This window comes from Agelaius tricolor, unplaced genomic scaffold (genome assembly GCF_023055355.1).
Source record: "Agelaius tricolor isolate 1412-34295 unplaced genomic scaffold, bAgeTri1.0.p SCAF_8, whole genome shotgun sequence".
In the NCBI taxonomy this organism is placed as follows: domain Eukaryota; kingdom Metazoa; phylum Chordata; class Aves; order Passeriformes; family Icteridae; genus Agelaius; species Agelaius tricolor.
In genome coordinates this window covers 4,157,441-4,181,523 of record NW_027269268.1, presented here as the reverse complement: position 1 = coordinate 4,181,523, position 24,083 = coordinate 4,157,441, and the positions used below count along the sequence as shown (strand labels likewise).

At 49.6% G+C, this 24,083-nt stretch overlaps 2 protein-coding genes across 3 annotated transcripts; both read right to left on the bottom strand.

The window, feature by feature from the left end:
- Nucleotides 1-10,898: 10,898 nt before the first annotated feature.
- LOC139592061 (ovocleidin-116-like) lies at nt 10,899-16,127 on the bottom strand. 2 transcript variants are annotated; one of them, XM_071431424.1, is made up of 5 exons: nt 16,005-16,127; nt 15,213-15,284; nt 13,616-13,669; nt 13,383-13,475; nt 10,899-13,282 (listed from the first exon to the last, which is right to left on the bottom strand). In XM_071431424.1, the coding sequence occupies exons 2-5, from the start codon at nt 15,270-15,272 to the stop codon at nt 11,294-11,296; spliced, it is 2,196 nt and encodes a 731-aa protein (XP_071287525.1). In that variant the 5' UTR covers nt 15,273-15,284; nt 16,005-16,127; the 3' UTR covers nt 10,899-11,293. The 2 variants fall into 2 exon arrangements, with proteins under 2 accessions (XP_071287525.1, XP_071287524.1); XM_071431423.1 differs by lacking the exon at nt 16,005-16,127 and having other exon boundaries at nt 15,213-15,588.
- A 2,060-nt stretch (nt 16,128-18,187) lies between these two features.
- IBSP (integrin binding sialoprotein) lies at nt 18,188-22,487 on the bottom strand. The gene is made up of 6 exons (XM_071431422.1): nt 21,892-22,487; nt 21,762-21,812; nt 21,571-21,642; nt 21,336-21,386; nt 19,284-19,385; nt 18,188-18,992 (listed from the first exon to the last, which is right to left on the bottom strand). The coding sequence occupies exons 1-6, from the start codon at nt 21,943-21,945 to the stop codon at nt 18,417-18,419; spliced, it is 906 nt and encodes a 301-aa protein (XP_071287523.1). The 5' UTR covers nt 21,946-22,487; the 3' UTR covers nt 18,188-18,416.
- Between the last annotated feature and the right edge of the window lie 1,596 nt (nt 22,488-24,083).

Genomic DNA, 24,083 nt, shown 5'->3' with positions numbered 1-24,083 from the left:
CCATTGGATTTTGCTAGAATTTCTTTTTTTTTAAGTAGTTCTCTTCCAGACAGGATATTATATTCTAGGTCTGAAGTTTTTGCATAATATCAAGCAGAACCCAAACTTTGTCAAAAGGCTGTTTCTACCCTATGTCAGAAATTAGACTGTAGAGAGACACTTTATCCCACACATACCTGTTGTTGGTTCTTCCTTCCTCTTCATCACTTGCCAGTAGCAGGACTGAATTATCATCTGCTCTGGAAACAAGTGGGTGCTGCTGGTTTTGCTCCAGCTGCTGCAACAGGGTGGAAACAGAGGCAGTTTAGGAACCACCTGCACACACTCCACCCTGCTCCCCCGTTCCATGATTGGATTTGGTTTATACATGTTTCTTCTCCTCTTTCGCCCCCAAATGGGCAAACTCAGTTGTGAGAGCCACAAACACTTGGTGTTAGATGAACAACTGCTGAAGAAAGGAAAACACAACAGGGACTGGGAATAAAGAATTCCAGTTTGCTTCTCTATGGGCAGCAGGCAAAGAAGACTTGAAATATCCTCAGTCAACTGCTGCTAAATAATGAGGAATCCAGAGATTTGGTAGTGCCATCTTGATAAAGGTTTTTCCCTTGAGGCAAAAAAATGACTTGGAAGGATGTACAGATTGGAGTTTCAAAGCAAGGGCTGCACCTCAAGCCAGCTGCCCATTATCCAGATGAGTCCCATAGCTCCTCCTCTGCCCCATTTCCCTCGCACAGAAAATGACAGGAGGATGACACTGGGATTCTTACCCATAAGAAGCAGTCCTTGTAAAGCACACTTGTTAGGGGACCAAAGAGCCTTGTGGTAGAGTGAACAGAACAAGAAAAATATGCAGTCATTATTTTCACCACACAACAAGGGTTACTGATACATAAAATGTCAGAAATTAAGTATTTCCTATTCTGATCTAGCAACATCCCAGCCCAGCAAGAGCCCAGTCCAGCAACACGAGCATTTTAAGTACTTTTATATACTGCAAACATTTCAATATATCCCAAACCACAGTGTAAGGTACAATCAATAATGTCTTCATGAACAGAAAAGTTTCTGATGGATTTTAGGGGTTTGGGGTTTTTTTTGGTTTTTTTTTGGTTTTTTTTTTACTCAGTTCTCTTCCATACAGGCCACTATATTCCAGGTATTAACTTTTTGCACAGGATTAAACAGAACCTAAAATCTTGGCAAAAACCGGTTGCTGCTCTGTCAGAAATGAGACTTTGGAGAGACACTTTATCTGTCACATACCCATCATCATCTCTCAGGTCTTCATCATCATCATTGGCCAGTAGCACAACTGAATCATCCACTGGTAGGGAGAGAAGTGGGTACTCCTCCATGCAGGTGGGTAGAAAGGGTAGCAGCTTAAGAAACATGTTAAAACCCTCCTCCTTGCTCCCCTGTTTCATCCCTATCTGGATTTAGACTGCAGGCAAATCCTTCCCTCTTTCTCTCTTAATTTGCCAAACAGGAAAATTAAGTTGTGTTAGCCATAGAAATTTCATATCAGTTGCAGAGCTGATGAGAAAAGAAAGCCAGAACAGGGACTGGGAGGAAAAAATTCCAGTTGTCTGTTCTATGGGCACTAGGCAAATAGAACTCAAATATCTGCAATCTGTCAGTAGCTGCTAGAAGCATGAGGAACCCACAGATCTGCCAGTGCCACCTTGGCAGGGGTTTCCCCCTCAGGGTACACCACCAAGAAGTGACTTGGAGGGACGAGCTATTTGGAGCTCCAAAGCAAGGGCTGTGCTTCAAGCCAGCTGCCCACAGCATCTCACACTGGCCACATGAGCTGTGTGAGTTCCCTCTCTGCCCATTCCCCTCCCACTAAACAGAAACTATAACAACACATGGATCCTTACCTCTAAGTACTCATCCATCCAGTTTGGAGAACTAAGAATACCTGATGACCATGCACTAGAGAGAACACAGCCAGAAAGAACATGCAGCCATTAATTTCACCACACATAAAGTGTTACTGATACAGAGAATGTCAGAAATTAAAACATCCCCTACTCTGAACTTAGCAACACCCCAGCCCAGCAACACAATTATTCCAAAAACTCTTATGTACTGCAAGCATTTCAGCTCATCTCAAGCAATTATGTAAGACACATTCATTAATGACCTCATGAACAGAGAAGAAAAATTTCCATTGGATTTTGCTAGAATTTCTTTTTTTTTTTTTAAGTAGTTCTCTTCCAGACAGGATATTATATTCTAGGTCTGAAGTTTTTGCATAATATCAAGCAGAACCCAAACTTTGTCAAAAGGCTGTTTCTACCCTATGTCAGAAATTAGACTTTGGAGAGATGCTTTATCTCTCACATACCCATCACTATCTCGTGGTTCCACGTCATCATCACTTGCCAGTAGCACGGCTGAATTATCTGCTGCTCTGGAAAGTGGGTGCTGCTGGTTCTGCTCCCATTGCTAGAATGGGTTAGAAACAGAGGTAACTTAGGAATCACATGAACACCTTCCACCCTGCTCCTCTGTTTCAGTTCCCTGGCTGGATTTAGGCTGGAAGTGTTTCTTTCCCTCTTTCTCCCACAAATGGGCAAGTTCAGCTGTGATAGCCATAAACTCTTCGTATGAGATGAACAGCTGCTGAAGAAAAAAATCCACCCCCAAACCCACAATTATTTTTGAAGAATTGGAGCTGGGTAATGTAGATTCTTCCATAAAGTTCAAAACCTTTGCCAGCATCACTGCTGCATGTTTCTGCTTTGCCATGCAAAACTCAGCGAATAAACTACCCTGTGGGCCAGATCTTTGTAAAATACTTCTTGGAGTAAAAAGTAGAACTGGATTAATAAACTTTAAATACTTGGAGTAATAAACAGTCGGTACCCCAGCCAGCTACAGCTGTGCTTGTACCTAAGTGACAGGAGTACCTCAAATGAATGTTGCAGCTAAATACTTTGTATTTGGGAAGTCAAAGGCTTCCTCATCTTTCCTTTTTCCTTAAATCACTGGCCTATATCTTGTGTGTTTCTAGAACAGCTTCAGTTTTGAATTGGCACCTTCTATTCTATTACCCATGATTGCTAAACATTCTCCCCAAGTTTTAGAGCAACAAAAATTTTAAATTACTCTTTAAATCACTCTGCAAGTGATAATCCGAGATGCTGATGCATTCACAGGTGCATTTGGGGTTGACTGAGAGCTGTATCTGAAGTAGGTAAGTCAGGTCTGTGTTTCAGCCCTGAACATTTGGATGCCAGAAGGCAGGCCTGGCAGCACAAGAGAAAACTAATTTGGCTGTGAGATAGAGAGAAGCTTGTCATTCACTACTTACCACAATACTGCCAGAATCATTGCCAGTTAGATTGATGTCTTCAGAGTCAGGAGAGTCAGCTGTGACACCTATGAAGTCCTCACCAGCTGAAAACCAGAATGTTAGAATCAATACGAGAAATTGCAGAGGAATGAAATGGGCAGTGCCAGAGGAGCAGGCTGAGGTAGGATTCATCTGTGCCCTGGGTCTCTTCTTTTCAGGAATGTGTCCAACATTTCACTTCAGCTTTGCTCTCAACAGTCCACAGGAGAGCATTGCCAGCCCTGTCCTCTGCAAGAAAGAGGGGCTGAACTCCTCAACAGTTCTGTTGGATGACAGCAGTTTGCAGGAGACAAGATTTATCTAACACGGGGGAATGTTTATCACACAGGAAAAAAAACCAAACCAAAGCTGGAATCATAGCAGGTGTCCTGATTTTACAGTACCCTACTGTAGAGGTTCCCTTGAGGGATGGGGCACAGCTAATGACAAAGTTTCCTTATCTGCTTCCCAGGTGGGAGATCCCAAGCTTAAGTTTGCTACCCTGTGTAGTGGCAGCTGGGGCAACTGCCAGCTGCTCAGAGTGGACACTAAGGTACTTGAGCAGCACTTGGACCTTTGCTACACATTCATCTCCCACTGGTGCAAATGTTTCATAACGCAGTAACAAACCCACGTGCTTGCCGGGAGCCTTGCTGTTTACAGACGCCATACTAGGTGCTTCCTAAAATCCCACATTTCCCTTCTTCCCCACTAAAGGGCCTAGAGGCTGTCAAATGCACACATTTGAGTGGACCCCAGCCCTCCAGAAGCAGATTCTGTCCTTACCAAGCTCAAAAGAAAGTGTACCACTTTCCTCGAAGTCTACTGGCTCTGGCTCTGAAGCTCCACCTGTGCTAGGAGCCAGCAACCTGCTCAATTTCTGAGCTTGACTAGAATCACCTGCTTCTCCACAGTGCTTTTGCTGATTCTAAGAGGGAGCAAAGCCTTAGCATTTTCTGTGGGCATAAGGGTAACGTGGCCCCCATTTTTGCAACACCAATGAAAGCACGAGGGTACAGATAGCACTCATGAAAAGGCTGGAATATGCATCACATGGTGCTATGGGTCACTCCTCCCTGAGCACATGTCATCAAGGAAAAGGAGTCACCCTTGATCTCTTGCCAGCTGTCTCACCAAGAAAAAGCCTATCCCAAAATGCTTGAAAATGAGGAGACTACTTCACATTTTTGTCAGGTCATTATTCACACTGTAAGCATTCCTGAACAATTGCTAGCACCCAGAGAGATTAAAAATCTTCCATCTCCCAAAACATGAAGTTACGTGAAGTCTTAATAGGCTTCTGTTCCCATGCATTTGCTACAAACTCTTTAAATCCTTTCCAGAAGTATCCCAGACAATGTGTTTTAGGAATAGGATTTGCATTGAGTAGTAAAGTACTCACTGTGCTCGTGGTGTTTCATGACCTAAAACCACTGGAAGCGTAAGCGTGACAGGTATCAGAGAAGGATGTCAGAGAAGCTGCAGTGATTGATCCCTTAGATTTCTTTAGGTAGCACACTGCTACAAAACCCTGACTTCTAGGGGTCAGAGGGCTCTTCCAAACCTACCAGAAGAGAAGAGAGGAGATTATCTATCTGGAATACCTGTTCTCTTAAATACCACCCCTGCTCTAGAATTCCCATCCCTGAGTCCCCAGTTTCTGTACGAGTTCAGTACTGGAGCCTCAGACACCTGCAGCTGAGCCAGAAGCCCAGAACAGCCCCTCAGCATCAGAAACCTTTTCAAAAATAGTCAACACTTACCTGTGTAGTCAGCCAAGAGTTTTCCTCATAAATGTCAGCAAATCACCTTCTGTTCCCACCAGGGATGGAGAAGACATACGCTGCACAGAGGAGACGGACACTCTGCATCTGCTTCCCAGCAGAGGATCCATCAACTGTTGTAACAGACCCCGGGTCACCTGGGCACCCAGGGATGGAATCCTTGTGGCAACGGTTTGGCTGTGGCAACATTCCATTAACGGTAGCAGAAGCCCTCTTTGCACCCTCCTGGTGTCCCAGAATGCTTTGGCATGGAAGGGACCTTAAACATCAGCTGGTTCCAATCTCCTGCCATGGGCAGGGACACCATCCACCACATCAGGCTGTGCAGGACCCTGGCCAGACTGGCCTTCCAGGGAGAGGCATTCCACAGCTCCTTCATATTTTTTAGTCTGTGGCTGAAAACTCTCATGAGACTGTTTTAACTTTAATCCCTAGTAAATAGAAATTAAAACTAAATGAAGAGATTTTTGAGTTTGGGTTGAATTTTTTTTCTACATTGGTGAAAGTCTAATAATTTAGATTCTTATTTAAAGTCTCAGAAGTCTTGAATTTTTCAGGTGTTCAACTATTCCTCTTCAGAGCATTTCACAAGAGGATTGAGAGGAGATTTGCTCTGCTCCTGGAGACAGCACCTTCCCCTTGAAGCCTTGCTCTGCTATGAAAGGCAACACAGCAAGGAAAGTGAAATTAAAATCCACTTTTTCTTCTAGCCCGTCTGCCACTGGACCTGCATTCAAAGGGTTTGGCTGGCGCTCCTGAGAATAGCAGTGAACCCATCCCAGCCCTGCTGGATACAGGGATGCTCCTCAGCCCCTGGTCCCGTGAGTGCTCTTGGGTGTGGGGAGGATGGTGGAAATTCATCCAGTGCTGTGGATAGCATATGGATATTTTCAGCTCACAACCTACATGAGGAGGATCATTTCTTAAAATAATTTCTCTGTCGATACAACAGTTGCCCTTAGGTAATGGGAAAAGTATTGAGTGGTTAAAGATGGTTGGGGATGACTTTCCCATTTTTCTCAGTCCTGTGTCTGGAAATTGAAGCAAAGGCTGATTTTGGTCATCATACACACATCCTTCATTTCTCATATTCGGTGCCTGGCACAAAGTACTTACTTACTCATATATTATATATGTATTTGGAATTGATCTAGCACCTTAGCATTTTTATTTCAAGCATTAGATCTCTTTTGGGATTTTTATTATCTAAAACTCTACTCTTTGGACCCAACATTTCTGGAAAGCAGGAGTGTTTAAAATGAGATGAAGCACAAATGGATTTACTGGCATATGAAATATCCCATGTGTTAAGGCAGGGAGCCTGTTCACTCAGTCTACAGGTACAGCTGAGGTTGGCTGAGCAGGCTCAGCCCCACTTGTATTTTGGGGTGGAATTTGATGGCTTTTTGCAGGAATGTGTCAACAGGGATAAGGGAGGAGGCAGCACTGAGGAAAAGCAGGGTCACCTTTCAGTAAGTCAAACATTTGAAGGCTGTCAGGCTTGATCTTCCTCATCACTGGTGGACAATGGCAGCAGGGGGCTGGGAGATTTTATTGTAAGGCCCAACACTTTTTTAATTAAAGCCACTATTGAAAATATTAATCACTTGGTGGTGGGAGGGAGATAAAGCTTCTACCCCTTCTCTGCACATTGCAGGGAAGCTGGAAAGGTGACATACCTATTTTATCTCCTCCCATGCAGGCCAGCTTTGAAGCAAGGTGAAAGATCTCTGAAACACTGCCTGCATTCCATTTCATGACAGAAGAAGCTTTTGTCTACCAATTTCCCAAAGTTATTAATTATAGCCAACAGCCTAAGCTGAACCCAGACTGACTGGCTTGGTATATTAATCACCTGGAGGAATAGCATTGGCATTTTCACACAGTGGCTACAGTTTGCCAGGATTTTTTGGTGGGAGAAGTTTTTTCCAGACAACCTCAGGAAGTGTGAAAAACCCACAGTTCACTGGCCAGAGATTGTCAGCTCTGTACTCTTCCAAATCAGGGGTACCCTGATGATCAGACCAAGGCACATAAAGTAATTTAAGAAGGGTGAATGTAGTATAGGACGTTGTTTAACAAAGTATCCAGCTGCAAGGCAATTGCTCCCCAAAGAAACCTTGCAGACTAGTCCCTCTAAAGCTACCATGAGGATGCAGGGAAATAGGCAAGGATTACCAAAAGAGGCCCCAGACAGATCGTAATATTGGCTAATAATATTTTTACTTATGTCACTGAGATTTGCATTTTACTCCATGCATCAAAATGTGCCTTTAGTTGACTAGAGCAATGGTTCTGACTTCAGAATATGTTTTCCAAAATGTTTACAGGGAAGTGCAGGTGGATGGTCTATTAGAGACTGTTCAGAGTAAGTAAAAACATTTTTGAACTCCCCTGATAACAGGCAGTACTGTGTGGCTTCCTCTGCAGAAATAAAACCCAAGTTTCCTATTGCTGGGGCTGCTTTGCACCTTCCTCGACATCAATGAGGCAAAGGATGGAGGTTTTGGGGCATCTTCCGTTGTCCAAAAACCTGGATGTACTCAGGCCCCCTGCAGTTGCCCAGCCTTGGCTGCCAGCTTCGGAGCAGGAAGGCTGAGCACTGGGAGGAAGGGTGTGCTGGGGGTGTGCACAGTATTTCAGTCCCTGTCAGTCCCTGGTCTTTGGTGTGGGATGAAGATGGATCTCACTGAGTAACTACATTAGGTGGCAAGGAAAATCATTATTGTTCTGTAGCCATGCTCAGTCTCTTTTGAGAGATGCTGCTTTCAACTGCTCCCTCTGGCTGTCTGCTTTTGCCCTCTTCTGAAAAACCACAGTGTTACAACAGGGAAGGCATTCTTGTCTCTCTGGGAGGTTCCCGCTACCACCCCACAGCCAAGAAAACATCTGAGAAGGGCTATTTGTGATGGGCACCACCTGCCCTGTCCATAGAGCCAGCATTGATCTCTGGAGCTGAAAATATACAGTTCAAAACTCCATTTGAATGGTTCCTCAAAGTGCACCATTGGTTTTTAGGCTTCTTTTAAAAAGCATTTTAGCAGTTCTTTCCAACCTTGCTGGCCTGAAGCAGCAGTGTGTACCCATACTTGCCTGGTCACATGACCACAATTAACATTCATAAGAGTAGCTGGGATTTTTAGGGACAATTTATTTTTTGTTCTGCACCCTCAGACAGTACATATCACTCTTCACTTGGGTTCACGCACTTACAAGGTGGGATGAATGACCTTAAATCACTTCAGCAACAGCCTCTGCTGCCCCAGAGTGAAGAAACACCTGTAGATAAATCACTGCTGCCCTTGATCAATAAAACAAAACAAAACAAAACCCAAAACACAAGGAACATAATGTAGATGTATATTTATTAAAAGTCTAAATTAAATATCTTTTCTCAAAAACACACAGCTCAGCCGAGCCAAAGAGCAAAAGGCCACAGAAGAACCTCTCCCAGACTTGGTGACTACCTCTAGCTCAGCTGTAAGTTTGCTGTGGATGTTTGAGCATGAGGGGTGGGCAGTGTCACCCTGTCAACCCCCATCCTGCCAGCCCTCATCTGCTCACCCTTCACTGCAAGGGAAAACCAGCTCCCTGCTTTGCTCCAATACTCTGGGAAAACCTTTTCCTAGGGAAACTTGCAATTTTTATGTTCAGTGGCCTCTTGTGCTATTTGGCAGGTGAGCTTTGAAAGAGCAGGACCAGGTGGTGCTGAGCAGGGGGCTCAGGGTGAGCATACCAAAATACTGTATTCTCCCAGATGTAGAGCCAGGGTCACAGCACAAAAATTCCAGGTGCTTTTCCAGTGACTGTGCAAGGAGGTAATGCTGGTTTATGTGTATGCCGTTTATACCTGACCTCGCCATTCAGGCAGAGCTCCTCAGGACCTTGGGGAAGCAGTGGGACAAGATGGCAGCAGTGCCCACGCCAGCCTCAGGCAGAACCGGGCACCATTCAACAGGCACAAACCATTCCCAGCAACAGGCTTTTTATTCCACTAGATGGTGCCCAGCCCTCGCTTAAGGATGTTGCTTAATCTTTTGGACAAGGGTATGGTCAGGACTGAGGATGGAGGGGCCTGGGCACTTTGCCAGGGCTGCAAACTCCTTGGTTCCAACCCTGTCAACGGTGAGGCCCAAAACCATGCTCTTCATTCGCCAGGCAGTCATGCCGAGCCCTAGACCCCCAGAGCATTGCCATAGTCCATAAATCCGGGGGTGTGATGGGCCATGGCAATTCTAGGGGTGAGTTATCCAGCCCAGACTGGCAGCAACTCTGCAGCACCTTTTAGTCTGAGCTGGATGGGACAGCATGGGAGGTCCATGAGCCCTTGGGGGTCTTCTGCATGCTGCCCCAAGCCTGGGAAGCTGCAGGCAAATCCCTGCCACAGGCTGCCAAAATCTCCATGTTTCTCCAGCACTGGGACGAAGGTACACAGAGCAGCTTCCCCCGAGACACCAGGGCCTAATGACCCGGTGGGGACCATGGTGGGCACATGCAATTTTGACTTTTTCTGCTGGAGAGCATGAGCAGTAGCAAAGCAGAGTCCCAAGAGCTGGTGGTAACTCATAGCACCAGTGAGACACCGTGTCCTAGTGTTCCAGCAAGAATCAACTATGTGTGATCCCTAAGTACCAAGTTGCTGCAAGAAGCTATGGATGTTTCATCCCTGGAAGTGTTCAAGGCCAGGTTGGATGGGACTTCGAGCAACCTGGTCTAGAGAGTAGTATCCCCGCCTGTGTCAGGGGAGTTATCTTTATGGTCCCTTCCAACCCAAACCATCCTGTGATTCTGTGTGCCATAACAGGATCTGCCACTTCCCTGCATGCAGGTGTGCAGAGGGCAGGGAAGCAGGTACTCTGTGAGTACTGCATTGACATCACGGCTGCTCCTGCCTGCTCCTGCCTGCTTCCTGGATAGGCACAGCACTGGTGGAGAGTCCCCTCAGCATGTGCTGAGGCAATACCTCTCCCCTCGAGGCTCAATGCCTCTCCCACTGTGCCGTTCACTCTGGCATGCTCCTGAACACGCCTGTGTCCTGAGCACAGTCTCAAGCTGTGCCAAGGGAGATACAGGCTAGAATTAAGGAGGAAGTTTTCACAGAAAGAGTGGTCAAATACTGGAATCATCTATCCAGGGAGGTGGTGAAGTCACCATCCCTTGATGTGTTTAAAAAAAGACTGGATGTGGCACTTGGTGCCATGATCTAGTTGAGGTGTTAGAACATGGGTAGGACTCAATGATCTTGAAGGTCTCTTCCAACCTAGAAATTCTGTGATTCTGTTTTAGCAGCTTCTCAGACAGAAAAAGCAACCTGCAATTGCATAAACGGTGATTAACTTTGATTAACACTGAGGGCATGGCTCCCGTGTGTCGAAGCCCAGCCTGGCCTGTGTGCAGGGGCCAGTGGCAGGAGTGGTGGTGGCACAGAGTGTTATGGTGCTCCTGGAAGGACAGTGTGGCCAGGAAATGTACCATCAGGAGGGCATGATGGGGACTTCTTGCTGGGGGAGGTGGATGAACTGAGGGGGAGGATGCTCTGTGGGCCTGCCTAGCAAGCCCAGGGACGCTGGTGGCCCTGGGCAGGATCTGGTATCCCAAGGGAGTGATGTGTAGGGCTTGTTGGCTAAATTTCAGTCCCACTAGAAATGGCAGGGCCAGGGATGTGCTGGGGCCAGAAATCCCCTTATGCCCAGGGACCAGCCCACCCCCAGCACGCTGCTTGTGGCAGTGACTGCCTGAAGTCCCATTCCAAACACCAGAGTCAGCAGATCCACAGGTACAGAAATGCCTTTATTTCTCCAGTAGGCTGAAGTGAAACTGCGAGGACAGAGGCTTTTTCTCACTGCTTCTTGAGTTGCTTCGCATCAGTGCACAAAGATCGCTACCCTATGCCCTGTAGCATAGCTGCTGTTCCCTGGCTGTCCAGCACAGCACACCCGTGCATTCCTGCTGCTGTGCCATGCGCAGCCTCCCCCAGATGAACAGCAGATTGCATGAACCAGTGATTTTTTGGCTCCTGGGCTGTGAAGCACTGTGTGCCCCCCAGCAACCTGCCCCTCACCCAGGCAAGAGCAGAGCCCGCAGGGGGGATGCCAAGGGGGAAAACACGGTGAGTTACCCCCCAACTCCACCGCTGGAGCCTACCGGGGTGGATACTGGGCACGCCTCAGAGGGGCCCCTGGATCCAGCGGCCTTGGGGGTACCCTGGGGATCCCCACCCTGAGGGCTGCAGTCCCGTCTGTCCACTCTCACTGTGGCTGCCCTGGTCCCCCTCGGAGGACTGGCTGCTGTCAGCACTCCCGAGGCCGGGATAGGGGCCGTGGGGGCCGCCGCCCGCCCCGCCAAGGCTGTAAAAGGCCCGCTCACGGACATGGAGCTCGTCAGCACGTTTCACCTGGTCCAGCTGCCGGCTGCGGCCCAGTGTTGCAATGGTGCCCGGCACCCCAGCCCCCAGCCTCCTGCCATGGTGCCCAGGCAGGCGGCCACCCCCGGCCCCCAGCCCTGCTGTCCCACTCTCTGCACCTCGCCCCCACTCCCGGCCCCTGCCTGCTGCCATGCTGCCCGTGGCTTGCCCTGCCTGTGGAGCGGGGCTGGCTCCTGCTTTGACAGCATGAGATCTGCCCCCAGCATCGCCATCATAGCTGCCAACACTTTTCTGGGCCCCGCTCGACACCCAGCCACTGGGTTTCCCAGTTGGGAGTGGTGTTTTGTCCATCCTGGGTGTCTTGTCCAGCCCTGCTCCCCCTGGACGGACCCTCATCCCTGCCCCGGGCCGTGCCTCCACATGGGAGGGTGTGGAGGTGGCTGTCCCCACTTCCCCACTGCCTCTTCTGCCGAGCACAGTGCCCATGCCTGCCTTGCGGCTGCTGGCTGTCACTGACGGGGTGGTGCGGTCCCTCTCGGTAGCGGCTGGGTGGATGCTGCCCCCCTTGGCTGGGACTGTGATAGTGGCCTCCATGTCATCCCTGTGGTGAGGGGTCGTGGTAGCCACATGGTCTGGCTGCTTCCCCTTGGACTTCTGCCCCTCTCCTCTCACCTCATCATCATCTTTCCCATGGATGCTGGCCACTGTGGGGCTGGTAATGTCACCACTAGTGACTCTCCAGGGAACAGGGGTTACCAGTCCTCTATCAATACCAATGGTGGTGGCACCTTCCTCATCCTCTCCAGTGAGACGGCTGTCCCTGAGGCTGCTGGTAATGCTGTCCCCATGGGTTGGGGTGGCTGTGGTGGCCAGTCTTTCAGGCTGCCTGCGAGTAGGCATGCTGTCATCTTCATCTCCATTGGGTGCCACGGTGATGTCCAGCCTGTGGAGGGGCCTGCTGCTTCCCACAGAGGGGATCCTGTCATTCTCCCTACTCACTGTGACACCAGCCTGGGTGGTTACCTGCTCCCCCATATGGATGTTGGCCCTCCCAATGAATATGTTTACCTCATCATCCTTGCCTGGAGAGACCTGGGTGAAGCCATTGGCCCTGTCTGTGCTGCCCAGGCTCCCGTGGGTGATGGTGACGCTGCCTGAATCGGGGACATAAGCGTATTCATCCACACCTGCAGCATCCACTTGGACATCCTCCATCTTCTCAGTGACAGAGGACAAAGCAATGTCTCCTGTCCCTGTACCCTGCTTAACACTCTCCTGCCCTTGGCCAGAGACAGTGGCCTCTCCACTGCCCTCATCCCCTGCCCCTCTGGTAGTAGGGGCCCTCCCCCTCCCCGCAGTCATGGCTCCCCCCACCGGAACCACCCTGGGGGCACCATCATCCTTATTCTCACTCCTGACCCTGGACCTGTTCCCTACCACAACCTCGCTGGGGCGTTCACCCTGAGGAAGAATGGGAACACCGCCATCAACTTCCAGCACCAAATCCAGATCACCGCTGCCCTCTGAGCTGGATGGGGTGGGACCCATGCCTCCACCACTACCACGTGCGCGCATGCCAGTGCCAGGGTGAGGACTGGGACCATCCCTGCTGATGTCCGGGGTGCTGCGGTTTTCAGGATTGAAGACAATCCCATACTCAATTACTTCACTGCTGCTGTTGTCACTGTGCTCTGGGGCTGTCCCAGCTGACCCAGCTGGTGGCTCCCTCCTGGCATTGCCCTCATCCAGCCGGTGGCTGGGGATGGTACTCTGGTGGTCAGCCTCTTCTTTCTGTGTAGTACACACAAAGGAGACGTCAGGGTGATGGATTGCTGCTGGAGGTACCACAGGCAGGCCAGGGTCCTGCAGTGTCCCCTGGCTACCTCCTTACCTTTATCTGTGTCTGGTTCCTCCGTGTTGAGAATGAGTAGACATATTTGAAAATGTAGAAGCCATGCTTGGCATTGCAGCTTTTCAGAAATATCTGGTGGGGAAGAAAATAACCAAACCCCACCATTTTCTTATTAATTGCATTGGCAGGAGTTTCCCTTTCTGCGTCTGGCACTGCAGTAGAGTCCCCCCAGCACCCACTGAGGCCCCAGGAGGTGGCAGAAGGATACATACCCGGTGTTGTCCCACACAGTTCCCAGCAGCTCTCTCGGGCAGCGGTGGTGGCACCTGTGGGCAGCAAAACACAGGGAAGAGCTGAGGCATCAAACACTGCCTCAGCATACAGGCAGCTGCCAGTGCCAACTGCTGACCACCCACCCTTTCCCACCTTCAGGGAAGGGTGGGAAAACTGCATTGATTAGCCACCAAATTCCCAGGCACTAGCTGGGGTGCTGACTTAAAGACAACAGTAGTAGGAAAGGTCAAAATCCCTTTTCCAGGGTCTGAAAAGTTTTGTGAATTTAGCTCCAGCATGATTGTATTGCATGCTAGCTTTCATATGGTGTTGTTGATAAATAACAAATAACCTTTTCCTGGAGACTGCTGCAGAGAATTTTACCATAGAGCATTTTTAATACACAGCATCATTGCTCACAAAGGAATGCTCCAGCTTACTGCTTGGCTCTGCCTGTGATGAATTTGGAGCTGGTTAACTGGCTACAAACAGTAGCTTAAACAGTAGAATTTCCAGTGTTTACTAAGCTACTGCTTAGTAGGTTGCAGGTTTCCAGCTCTCCCTGATTATCCTGGCATCTTTTGGTGGGTATTGGCTAGTGCATCCCTCAGGGTTGGGGAACCTACTAGTGGGAGCATCCTGTGAGCCCCACAAAGCCATTTCAGGCATCCCTTACATGCCAGAGTGAGAGACAGCCCCATGGAGGAGAGTCCTCTTTGATTTCAGAAAAATTAGTCCCTGAAACATCCAAGCCCAGCTGAAAGGGCAGAAACACACCCCAAGGTATAGAATATCCCCAGGTTGTTTCATTGTTTGTGAACAGTGTCAAAGGCCAGATTACAGCTCTGGTCACACAGCATAGCATTAACTCCCATATGTGCTCCTATCTGAAAAGCAAATCTGTGCTGATTTATTGCCTTCCCCTGGGCTGCTCTGCTACAGACCAGGTTGTAAGAGCTTGCTCTATGGGGTAAAAGACACATGGGAGGGGCCATCTCAGGGAAGATGGGATTTCCCTCCTCCTTACCCTGACAAAAAAGCAAGCCTTTTCTAAGAGCAGACTTTCACTCTAGCTGTGTATTTAGTAAGCTGAACAACAGTTATGCAAGATAAAAATGGCTCCTATTATATTCATCTTAGCTTGCCCAAGTTTTAGTTAAATCTCTCAATATTTCAAATTAGGAGAGCTGGAAAATAATTGTGGGTGCCCCTCTGACCACTGTTCCCCACACAGGTAAAATGAGCATCCTTCCCGCACCTCCCTGCCTGTGGCTTCATTCAGGTTGTTTGCAGGCCAAAAGCACCAGGCAGATCCCAGATCCACAGAAATCCAGGAGGTACAGCCACCCAGATGGACACTTGTGCAGTGCCCTGATTGCTAAACTGAAGGAACATGCTCAGCCACCTCAGTGCTAATATATATTTTTTCTTCTGGGATCACCTCTGCTGTTTACCTTACTTATTCCCCAAGCACCAGAGGTGGTGTACACAACTACAACCTATGTTTTCCCACTGCTGAAAGCAGGCCAGGATGCACCGGATAGCACATCTCATGCTTCCAGCAGTAGCTGAGAACCCAGGAAAAGCCATACTTACAGGTGTGGTGAAGGCTGTGCTGAGCAGGCACAGGCACAGACAGGCAAGGGATGTTTGCATCTTGGGCTGCTCCTGGAGGTACAAAGTGAAGCATTGCTGCAATTTGTATTCCTGGGACTTGTGGTCCTCAATAATCCTGGTTAGCAGCAACCTAAAAGCTCCTGCTATCCCAAAGTTCCCATGGCAACAGGGTTTTGCAGTCACCCTGTTTTTTCCCAGGCTTTGTGGTGGTCCTTGGCATTGTCCTGCCTCTTTGCATCCCTCGCAACAAGGGCAATGCTCTCACCATGTGCTTAGGGCACAGCCAGCAGCTCCAAGTGGGAGCTCTGACACTGGCTATTAAAACTGCCTAACTTCCTCTGTCAAAGCAGCTTGGGTGGATATTTGTAATAAATGGTCCCCTAAAGTTGCTGCAAGTTAAGCTGTTCATAAATTCGAATCAAGAAAGCAGCAGGCTTTAGGCTTTCACAGCACTGATAAATGGCAGCAGCAGGCAATATCTTCATTGGCCAATTCTCATTTCACCCAACCACCCTTGCTTGGGCTCGCAGGTCCATCCCAGAGACTGAAGCCATACCAGTATTGCTACAGGGAACACCAGAAGGAAATACATGCACAAAGATCAGCAGTACAAAAGCAACGTAAGCTCAAGAGACGTGCACAGCCAAGGATCAGGATGTCCCCATCCCCACTGTGGCTTGCCCAGAGTGAAAGCAGGAGAATCCCTGCTCAGGGACAGCAGAGCTGAAGGGCTAGGGAGAGAGAGGGCAGGAAGCTAGGTAAGAAGATTACCTTTTCCTGTTGGAGGCAGGTCCCAAAGGCAGACTGTGGAGCCTGTGCCCACTTTGCTGAAATTTAAAGTTGGCCCCGGGTGCACAGAGCCAATCAGCTCCTGCCCAGGGACATTTGTCAGCTCTGGCAGTGCTCACAGATAACCAGGGGGAGTAATTTCCAGCTAAAAATGTGTTTGTGGTAAAAGACAGCTATCAAATGTTCCACCTGGCTGGATAAACAGAAAGCACAGTTTATAAATATCTGTTCTGAAGGCAAAATTGCTCAATGATTAGTGCAGATCTTAGTGTGGCACACATCCAGCTTGGTTATTGATAAGAGGGTGTGCAGTGGGTCTTGGCTTGCTCACTGTGACCAACATGGGAAAGCTGGCAGGGCTGCAGAAATGGAAGGGCAAGATCCAGAGCCAGGCCTGGTCCCGGCCCTTTGGCATAGAAGGGCAGTGTTGGCCAAACTGAGAGCCTCACCATGCTGTGTCTTCTGACACTTGCTTTTTGGGTTTCAACCTCAGCCCCTCTGAGCTAAACCTGTGCAAGCACAAAAGAGAAGAAATACGTATGGCAAAAAAGAAAAAAATATGTATGTTTTTCCATGCACTGCTTGCACAGGTCCCTTTGAGCCCTACTTCATTACAAAGAAGTGCTACAAGGGTGTGGACAATGTACAAACCCTCCTTCTCTCCACCTATACTTTTGGTGGCATTGCTGGTCACCTACACCCTTGCCAAGAAAGGTTCCCACTGCTGCAGCCAGCCTGGCTCAGGCAGTCACTGTGGTGGTGGTGGCAGCAGCTCCCATCCCACTCTCCATTCTGCCCTAACCCAAACCCTGGGAGCTGGCACAACGCCCACGTTAGCACCAGAAATGTTTCAGCCATCAGCATCCAGCCTCAAGCAGGAACAAATCCTGGAGCCAGCAGGAAACTGACCCTAGCCACTGGCCAGGGAGTGGCAGTCAGATGCCACCCCACAGGGCAGCCAGCCCATGTGCCCTGGCTCCTGGAGAAGAGCCTTTGCCAGATGCCTGGGGGGCTGACGCACACAGGACTGGGCTAAGCGCCCTGTAGGAGCGGGACCTGGCCCCTGGCAGCGCCAGGGCTCTGTCCATGCCAGTTTCCTGACACAGCAGAGCACCCCCTGGGGATGTGGATGATGGAGCTCTTGTGTCCCTGCACCAGCCACGAGTGCACGCAGGGCTCCTCAGTGCTGCCGTAGGGATTTGTCCCCAGGGGTGCCCATGCTGCAGGCAGCACCTACTGCCTCCCCAGAAGCTGCAGCCTGGCTTTGGCATACAGAAGCAGTTTTGTACAATGGCCAGTGACTTGTTGCTGCAGGAATAGACTAGTTCTGCAGTTGGACCTGCATCAGAAGCTGAACTCAGGTTTCCTTCCTAGGAGTACAAGTGAAGCACGGTACCTGCCATAAACTGTGAATGAAGGCCATCACTATTCCCAGACGGTGGCATCTCTCTGGAACCCAGAGGGATTTGTTCTATCCCTATCCATAGTGCAGATCACCAGTTGGCCAGGGACATACTCCTGTTGGGAAGGGACCCTGAGCAGGGATCCTGAGGACTCTCAGCTAGGCATCGCCATCGCTGATGAAGGAGGGGAGTGGATGCACCACTGTCACTGTGACAGCCTTACCTTGCTCTGGGAATGGGGCTGTGTGACAGGGACATTTTGGGCTGCAGTACTGGTGTTCAAGACACACATCCAAGTTACCCAGCCTCATACCCTTATGTCTGGTGCAGGGACAAAGCAAAGCCCTCATTACAGGGGTGTGTGTCTACAGATGCACAGAAAGAGAAATTAGTGGTTTTGCCCTTATTAAAATTGCCTGATGTGTGGTCAGGCCATGGGAGGCACATTACCAAGGAATAGAAGACATGATAAAGTTATCACTGCTCACGTATTGGAAATTCACATCAACTTTATGTAAAACAAGGCTGTAATCCCACAGCAGTGTCCCTAAGAGCACCCTTTCATTTTTCAGAGGGCACTCTACAGAAGCCTTCCAAGTTAGCCTTGCTATTCCTCCCTCCTTTCATGTGCATCTGACATGGAATAACAAGATTCAGCCCTAAGCATCATGGGCAACTGCAGCCCCTCAGCCCCTTCCCAAGTGCTGCGCTCCTCCACTGACCACAGAAAATTTGGCAGCAAACCTTTTGTCACCAACAAGCTCAGTTCAGTTGCTTTATTTCACTTCATTTCATTTCATTTCATTTCATTTCATTTCATTTCATTTCATTTTGCAAGATAAAAAAAAAAAAAGCCTGGGATGGAGCCAGGGATGGAGCCTGTGCGTGACAAGCTGCCTGGCATCCCCTCTGGCATGCGGTGGCTCCAGGGAGCCTTCGAATGCACCTTCCTGAGTGTCTGGGGCTGACAGGGACAGCACAAGGGCTGTGCTCACTGGCTGTAGTAGTAATCCTGGCCATACACATCGTACCCGTGCCCTTTGTAGTAGCCGTACTCATCCTCATAAGCGCGGTAGCTGTCCCCACGTGCATACTCATCCTGTTCCTCATACCCACCCTCAGTGATGCCCTCGTCCCCCCGGCTGTGGTCCCTGGCTGTCACATCATACTCCCACAGCTCCCCAGCTGTGGTGGCATCTGTGGTGACATCTGTGGGTCCCCCATCATCCATAGTGGTTGCCTCTATCAGACCCTCTTCATTGGTGGTGCTTGCAATGGTGGTAGCTTCAGCTTCTTCCTCCTCCTCCTCTTCTTCCTCTTCTTCTTCTTCTTCCTCCTCCTCTTCCTCCTCTTCCTCAGCTTCACCAGTGCCCTCCTCAACCACCACAGTGCCATTGCCATGAGGTCCAATACCCTCTGTGGTGTTGGTGCTTGTGCCATTGACACCATTCTCATTCTCATCTACTTCGTCTTCCTCTTCTTCCTCCTCATTCTCATCACTGTCTTCATTTTCAGAGTCTTCCCCCTTGCTGGCAGTTCTCTGCCTGATCCTCTGGCAGCCCTTGCCCTGGCAGAGGGAAGACAGCACAGCATTACTTGGATGTCAGGAGCTTGCAGCTCCTTGTGGAAAGGGGAAGGTATGGGCACAGCTGAGCTATCCCCCGCACCTTTCATGGCAGGACTGTCTTTTTGGGGTACCCTTTCCAACCCCAAGTTAATGCCCAGAGCTTGGTCCAGCTATAGGTATTTCCACAGCAACCCTCCAAGCAGAAACAGAGTGCAGGGGATCCCATGGGTACAAGCAAAGATGCAATGAACAGCACCCCATGGGTGCTCCCTCTATCTCCCCAAACCACACCTGCTGGGGGGATGTGATGTCTCCTCCCAGTGCAACTTGGCAATCCTCAGGGGCTGCTCCAGCAGGGTGTCCAGCTGCCTTGGTTCCAGCATAAAATGGCTCCTACAAGGACAGGGACAGGACAGGGCAGGGGGTCAGCAGCTGGAGTGGAGCACAGGCTTCCCCGCAGTGAGAGGGATACAGGGCATCCACACAGAGCATTTGGGCATTGATCCGAGTTCGCTGCTTTCTCACAGGTCTAGTTCCAGGCTGAAATGTAGAAGCTGCAGCAGGGCAGATGGAGCTGTGCAATTACGTGGTGGAGTGGGATGTTCCCATTCTGGTTCCAAGTTTTGCTTTGCAAAGCATCTAAAGGCTTTCTTCTGAAGTTACCTCGCCAGTTTCCAGTAAAAAAAGAAAGCCACAGGCACACTACATGTGAACACACTGCATGTCATGTGCGGACGGTCAGTGAGAGTGTGATGGCTCAAAGCCAGGCGTGAGCCCAAACCCCACCAGCAATCAGCCATTGGCAACACTTGGCCCCAGAGATCAGCAGCAGAGCGGGGCTCACAGTGGGGTGCCATGCTAAAAGAAGGGTAAGGAATAACCCAAATGCAAACAGAGCCTGAAGCAGACACTGAGGAGCTGGTGGGGCAATTCACCCAGGGCCCAGCCTGGGAGGTGGAGCTGTTGGCACCAGCACATGAGCCCAGCCACGCCAGGGAGACCTGAGGTCAGTGTCATCGCTGCCCTGGGCAATCTCTGCTGCTCACACACCAAGACCAAGGACACCTACCCTGGCATTTTGGGCCACCTCAGACCTTGAAATACAGGTGCACGTGCTGGCAGAGAAAATCCAGGATGCTCTCCTCTGCAACAGGAGAGCCATCAAATTGCACAGTGCAGCCAGCTGTGCCAGTGGAAGTGATGCTCCCTATACAGCAGCCAATATAGTGCTTTTTACAAACCAATATGCTTTATAATGCTTTTTACATAACTGACCTTGGGGCCTTTCAGCATGATTCATCTTGCTGACCACTCTGCCAGTGAAGGCACATCCCTGCATGAGAGCAGCCACGGCTCTGGTGCCCTCAAAATGAAAAGGGTAGACCTAAAGAGCAGCTACATTCCTGCATACCAGTTAATTTCTTCCTGAGAAATGAAATTCCACCTTTTGCTACCCATCCCACTGCTCAAATTTATCCTTAGAGATTGCAGTGGTAGGGGAGAGAAACAGCTAAAATGGGGCAAATTGCAGGGGGTGCCAGAGCTGGCACAGGGGAGACCCTATGCTATATCCCAAGCCCTGACAGGCCTCCAAAGTGGGGTTTAAAACCAGACTCCTTGCTTTCATTAAATAACTTTTTAAAAAGAAAAAAATAAAAGACTTGATTAAGTGTGACACACAGGATTCTAAGCATACCAGATCCTTATTTCAAAGCACCAATGTGCCTGAGACCACTGGACCATTTTTGAGCATTTGCAGCCCAATAAGGTACAAAAGATCTTTGTAATACCTTCCATTTAATTTTGGACCTGGGTTGCTCTCACAGCTCCAGAGGTGCCCAAGCTCACACTGATCCAGCAGACAGGAGCAGCTTTACCATCTGACTGATACAAATTTGACTTTCCCAATATTGCACCAGATTGTGTCACTCCACAGACACACATGCAGAGCATAACTGGGTTTTCCGTAGGGGTATTCTCAGTGTTACAGGGGTAACAGATCCTGAAAGACGAAGGTAAGAGGAGTTCCTAGGAGCACCTTCTTCCTTGTGTGAACCTCTCTGGTTCTGTTCTTTGGCCTGCCCTGCTTTCTGATCCATTGGAAATGGAAACCCAGAGAATTTGTCTCAGGGTTGTTTGGTGCAACCCCTGCCCAGGAAGAAAAAGGAAAATATAAAAAAAAAAAAAAAAAAAAAGGTCCAGAGTAGAAAATCCAGTTGTATCCAGAGTGCAAGCCTGTGGGAAGTCAGTGACCACAAATGCTGATGAGCAGAGACTACAAAACCAAAGAAAGTTCCCAAATTCCTGTATTTGTTTTGCAGAGTGCTGGTTTGCCATACTCACCCCCTCTTCCTCCTCCGAGCCATCCCCCTCTTCCTCAGATGAGTCACTACCCTAAGAGGAAAAACCAAGTTGGAGGCGGGTGGGTGGGTTCCCAGTGGTGTCATAAGCACAATGTTCTGTGCCCAGGCCTACAGGCCATGCCAACAGGGCACAGACCATGCCCCCATCTCATTTGGGCCAAAATCTCTGCATTTGGAGGGCAGCAAAGCAGCAGCAACCCCTCGGAACCACCCACCTGGTACCGTCGCTGCGGGGGATACACGTAGATGTATCTGTACAGGTAATGCCGGTGCTGGCTCTTGAAAACCTACCAGGAGAAGGAGGGGGGAAATCCCATCAGTCTGGGGCCTTGGGTACAGGAGCTACCAAAATGTGCTCTTCCTCAAGATCAGCCCTGTATGGGACTAGGCACAGGGGACACCCTACCGCATTCTCTTCTGAGTCATCCAACTTGGGTTTCCGCAGCCAGCTCTTGACCTGGGGGAAAGGGGGAGTTGGTACCTGCCCCACACCAGCCCTGGCAAGGCCAGGGGGTCCCCGCTCAGCTGGCACTCACCGAGAAAGTGCACGCCATTCCCACCAGGCAGACAAACACCAGGACACTCCTCATGGCTGCTGTCTCTAGGAACACCGAAACACATTGAGGGCTTGCTTTTCAGCTAGAAAGCACCAACACCACTCCAAACCATCCACATGTCTGTGTCCACGTGGGTGACTGGGGAGAAGAAAGGCTGACCTCCAGCCTTCCTTGGTGAGGTCACCCAACCCGTCCATAGACCAAATTCTTTCTTTTTCTTCTTTTTTTTTTAAAGATCTGCCTCAACTTCCATTAATACATTTTGTTTTTTCTAGAAGCCACAGTATACCAGAAAAGCAAGTTTCACCATGTAGTGAACTCAAAGCTTTCCTGGAGAAGGATGACTTATTCCTGTTTCCCCATTGCCCTTAAGGGAGGGGAGAAAGCCAAGCCCCACTGGAGATGCAACAGGAGCAGCTGGGAGCACTGCCCGCCGTGGCCGCCCTTCCATAGCTCCAAGACCTGCTTGGGCTTTGCCTGGGAAGCAGTTGCTCCTGGGAATTATACCACAGACAGTGTAACCTCACTGAGGAAAAACAAACAAGCAAACAAATAATGGAAGCAATTGGCTTCACAGGCTGCCATTGGTAAAAACAGCAATGGCAAGGCACCAGTGCAAAGAGCCCCTCAGAGGCACAGCTGGAGGGGACTTAGCTCTAGGCAGGTCTGAGCTGCACACCCAAAGCACCAAAACACAGCCTGCCCTCATGCTTCAAGGAGAAAGGAGCACACCCAATCATTTCCAGCATCACCCCAGCCTTCCCCCAGGGAACAATGCTCCCAGCATCCCCCTGAGCTCAGTCAGGCTCTCTACTACCCTTCCTCTGCCTAAACCCAGTATCAGTTGTTCTTGTAGGGAATTGTTCTTACATTTATCCGTGCTTGAAGTTTCCCAAGTTTTGCTTAATTCAGGCTATAAAACAAGTGTTATAGCCAACAGGCTATAAAACAAGTTTCTCTGACCTTGCAGCAAGGCTCTGGATTCTTATCCCCTCCACCCAAGCACTTCATGAAGCCACAGATCCAGGAAAAGACTAAAAGCAGCACCCCAATCCTGCCAGCAAGCTGACCCTCCCATCTCCCTGCAAAAAGCAGACATCAATGCACAACCTAACTGAGAAAAGCAGCAGCAAGCTTACCCTGCCCCAGCAGTGAGAGCTAACCATGGAGTCAGCCGGCAGAGATTTCCTCCTGCTGCTGCCCCGCTGGGATATAAGGTCTGGCTTTGCCCCCCCTAAACCAGTCACCGCCCTGCCCAGAGTGACGCCAGCTCTCCAGCATGCACCAAAACCCCTCCAAAATTTCAACGCTGGCAGATTTGGTGCATAAACATAGCACCCCACACCGCTGCCAAACCCAAAGAGGTTTGCACTGCGCCGCTTAATTGAGGGTCTGGCCTCAGATGTGCGGCTGGGAGGCCGAGGGTATAATAACGCTCTGGGTTTTAATTAAAATAAATATTGGGAAATATGTTGCTGGGGGGTGTCCACCTCCCTTTTTGGGAAATCCTGTCACTGTTTTTTCAAGTAGACAAAAAGACCGACCTCAAAGGCCCAGCCCCACAGCCACTTGTGCAGAGCCGTTAGACCAAAAAAAAAGCTAAATCCAAAAAAAATTCCTCTCCAGGATGCCTGCAGAGGCCTTGGTAAGGGAAGGGAAAGAAAAGGGGACTCAGATACAGGTGTCTCTCAGTGCCCCTTTGAGAGCCATTTATGCCCCAGTATTGCTACAAAATACAGGTCTGCTTTGTTTCTAATGCCCTGCAAACTACGCAGACCCACACAGGGGCCAGCCCAGTCCCCTGCTCTCAAAAATCAGGCATTGCTCAGCTGAAATCTGTGTATGTCCCCAGCAAAGCAGAATAACTTCCTGGGAGTGGGGGGAGGAAATGAAAAAACCCCACCCACACGTGCACTCAAATCACACTGGGGACCTTAGTGACAGGATACAGCAAGTGGATGCTGCCCCCTGCACCCACCTCTACAGGGATGTCTTCTCTCCTTTACCTATATTTATCATTTCCTGCTCGGATTTTATCCGCCAAGCTCTCCAGTGCACCTCTGCTCCCTCTTTCCCGGATTTTTCTTGTACTCATCAGCAAAGGCCCCTAAGCTACAGCAGTTCAGGGAGTGACTATTCACCAAATGCAACTCTGCTTTCCACAGTGGCAA

Bases quoted from the DNA above. Each gene is read 5' to 3' on its own strand.
- LOC139592061 (XM_071431424.1), bottom strand. From the start codon at position 15,272: ATGCAAACATCCCTTGCCTGTCTGTGCCTGTGCCTGCTCAGCACAGCC. The intron at 13,670-15,212 runs GTAAGTATGGCT...TGCTGCCCACAG, and splicing joins GCACAGCCTTCACCACACCT to GTGCCACCACCGCTGCCCGA. The intron at 13,476-13,615 runs GTATGTATCCTT...CTTCCCCACCAG, and splicing joins ACTGTGTGGGACAACACCGG to ATATTTCTGAAAAGCTGCAA.
- IBSP (XM_071431422.1), bottom strand. From the start codon at position 21,945: ATGAGGAGTGTCCTGGTGTTTGTCTGCCTGGTGGGAATGGCGTGCACT. The intron at 21,813-21,891 runs GTGAGTGCCAGC...CCTTTCCCCCAG, and splicing joins GAATGGCGTGCACTTTCTCG to GTCAAGAGCTGGCTGCGGAA. The intron at 21,643-21,761 runs GTAGGGTGTCCC...TTCTCCTGGTAG, and splicing joins ATGACTCAGAAGAGAATGCG to GTTTTCAAGAGCCAGCACCG.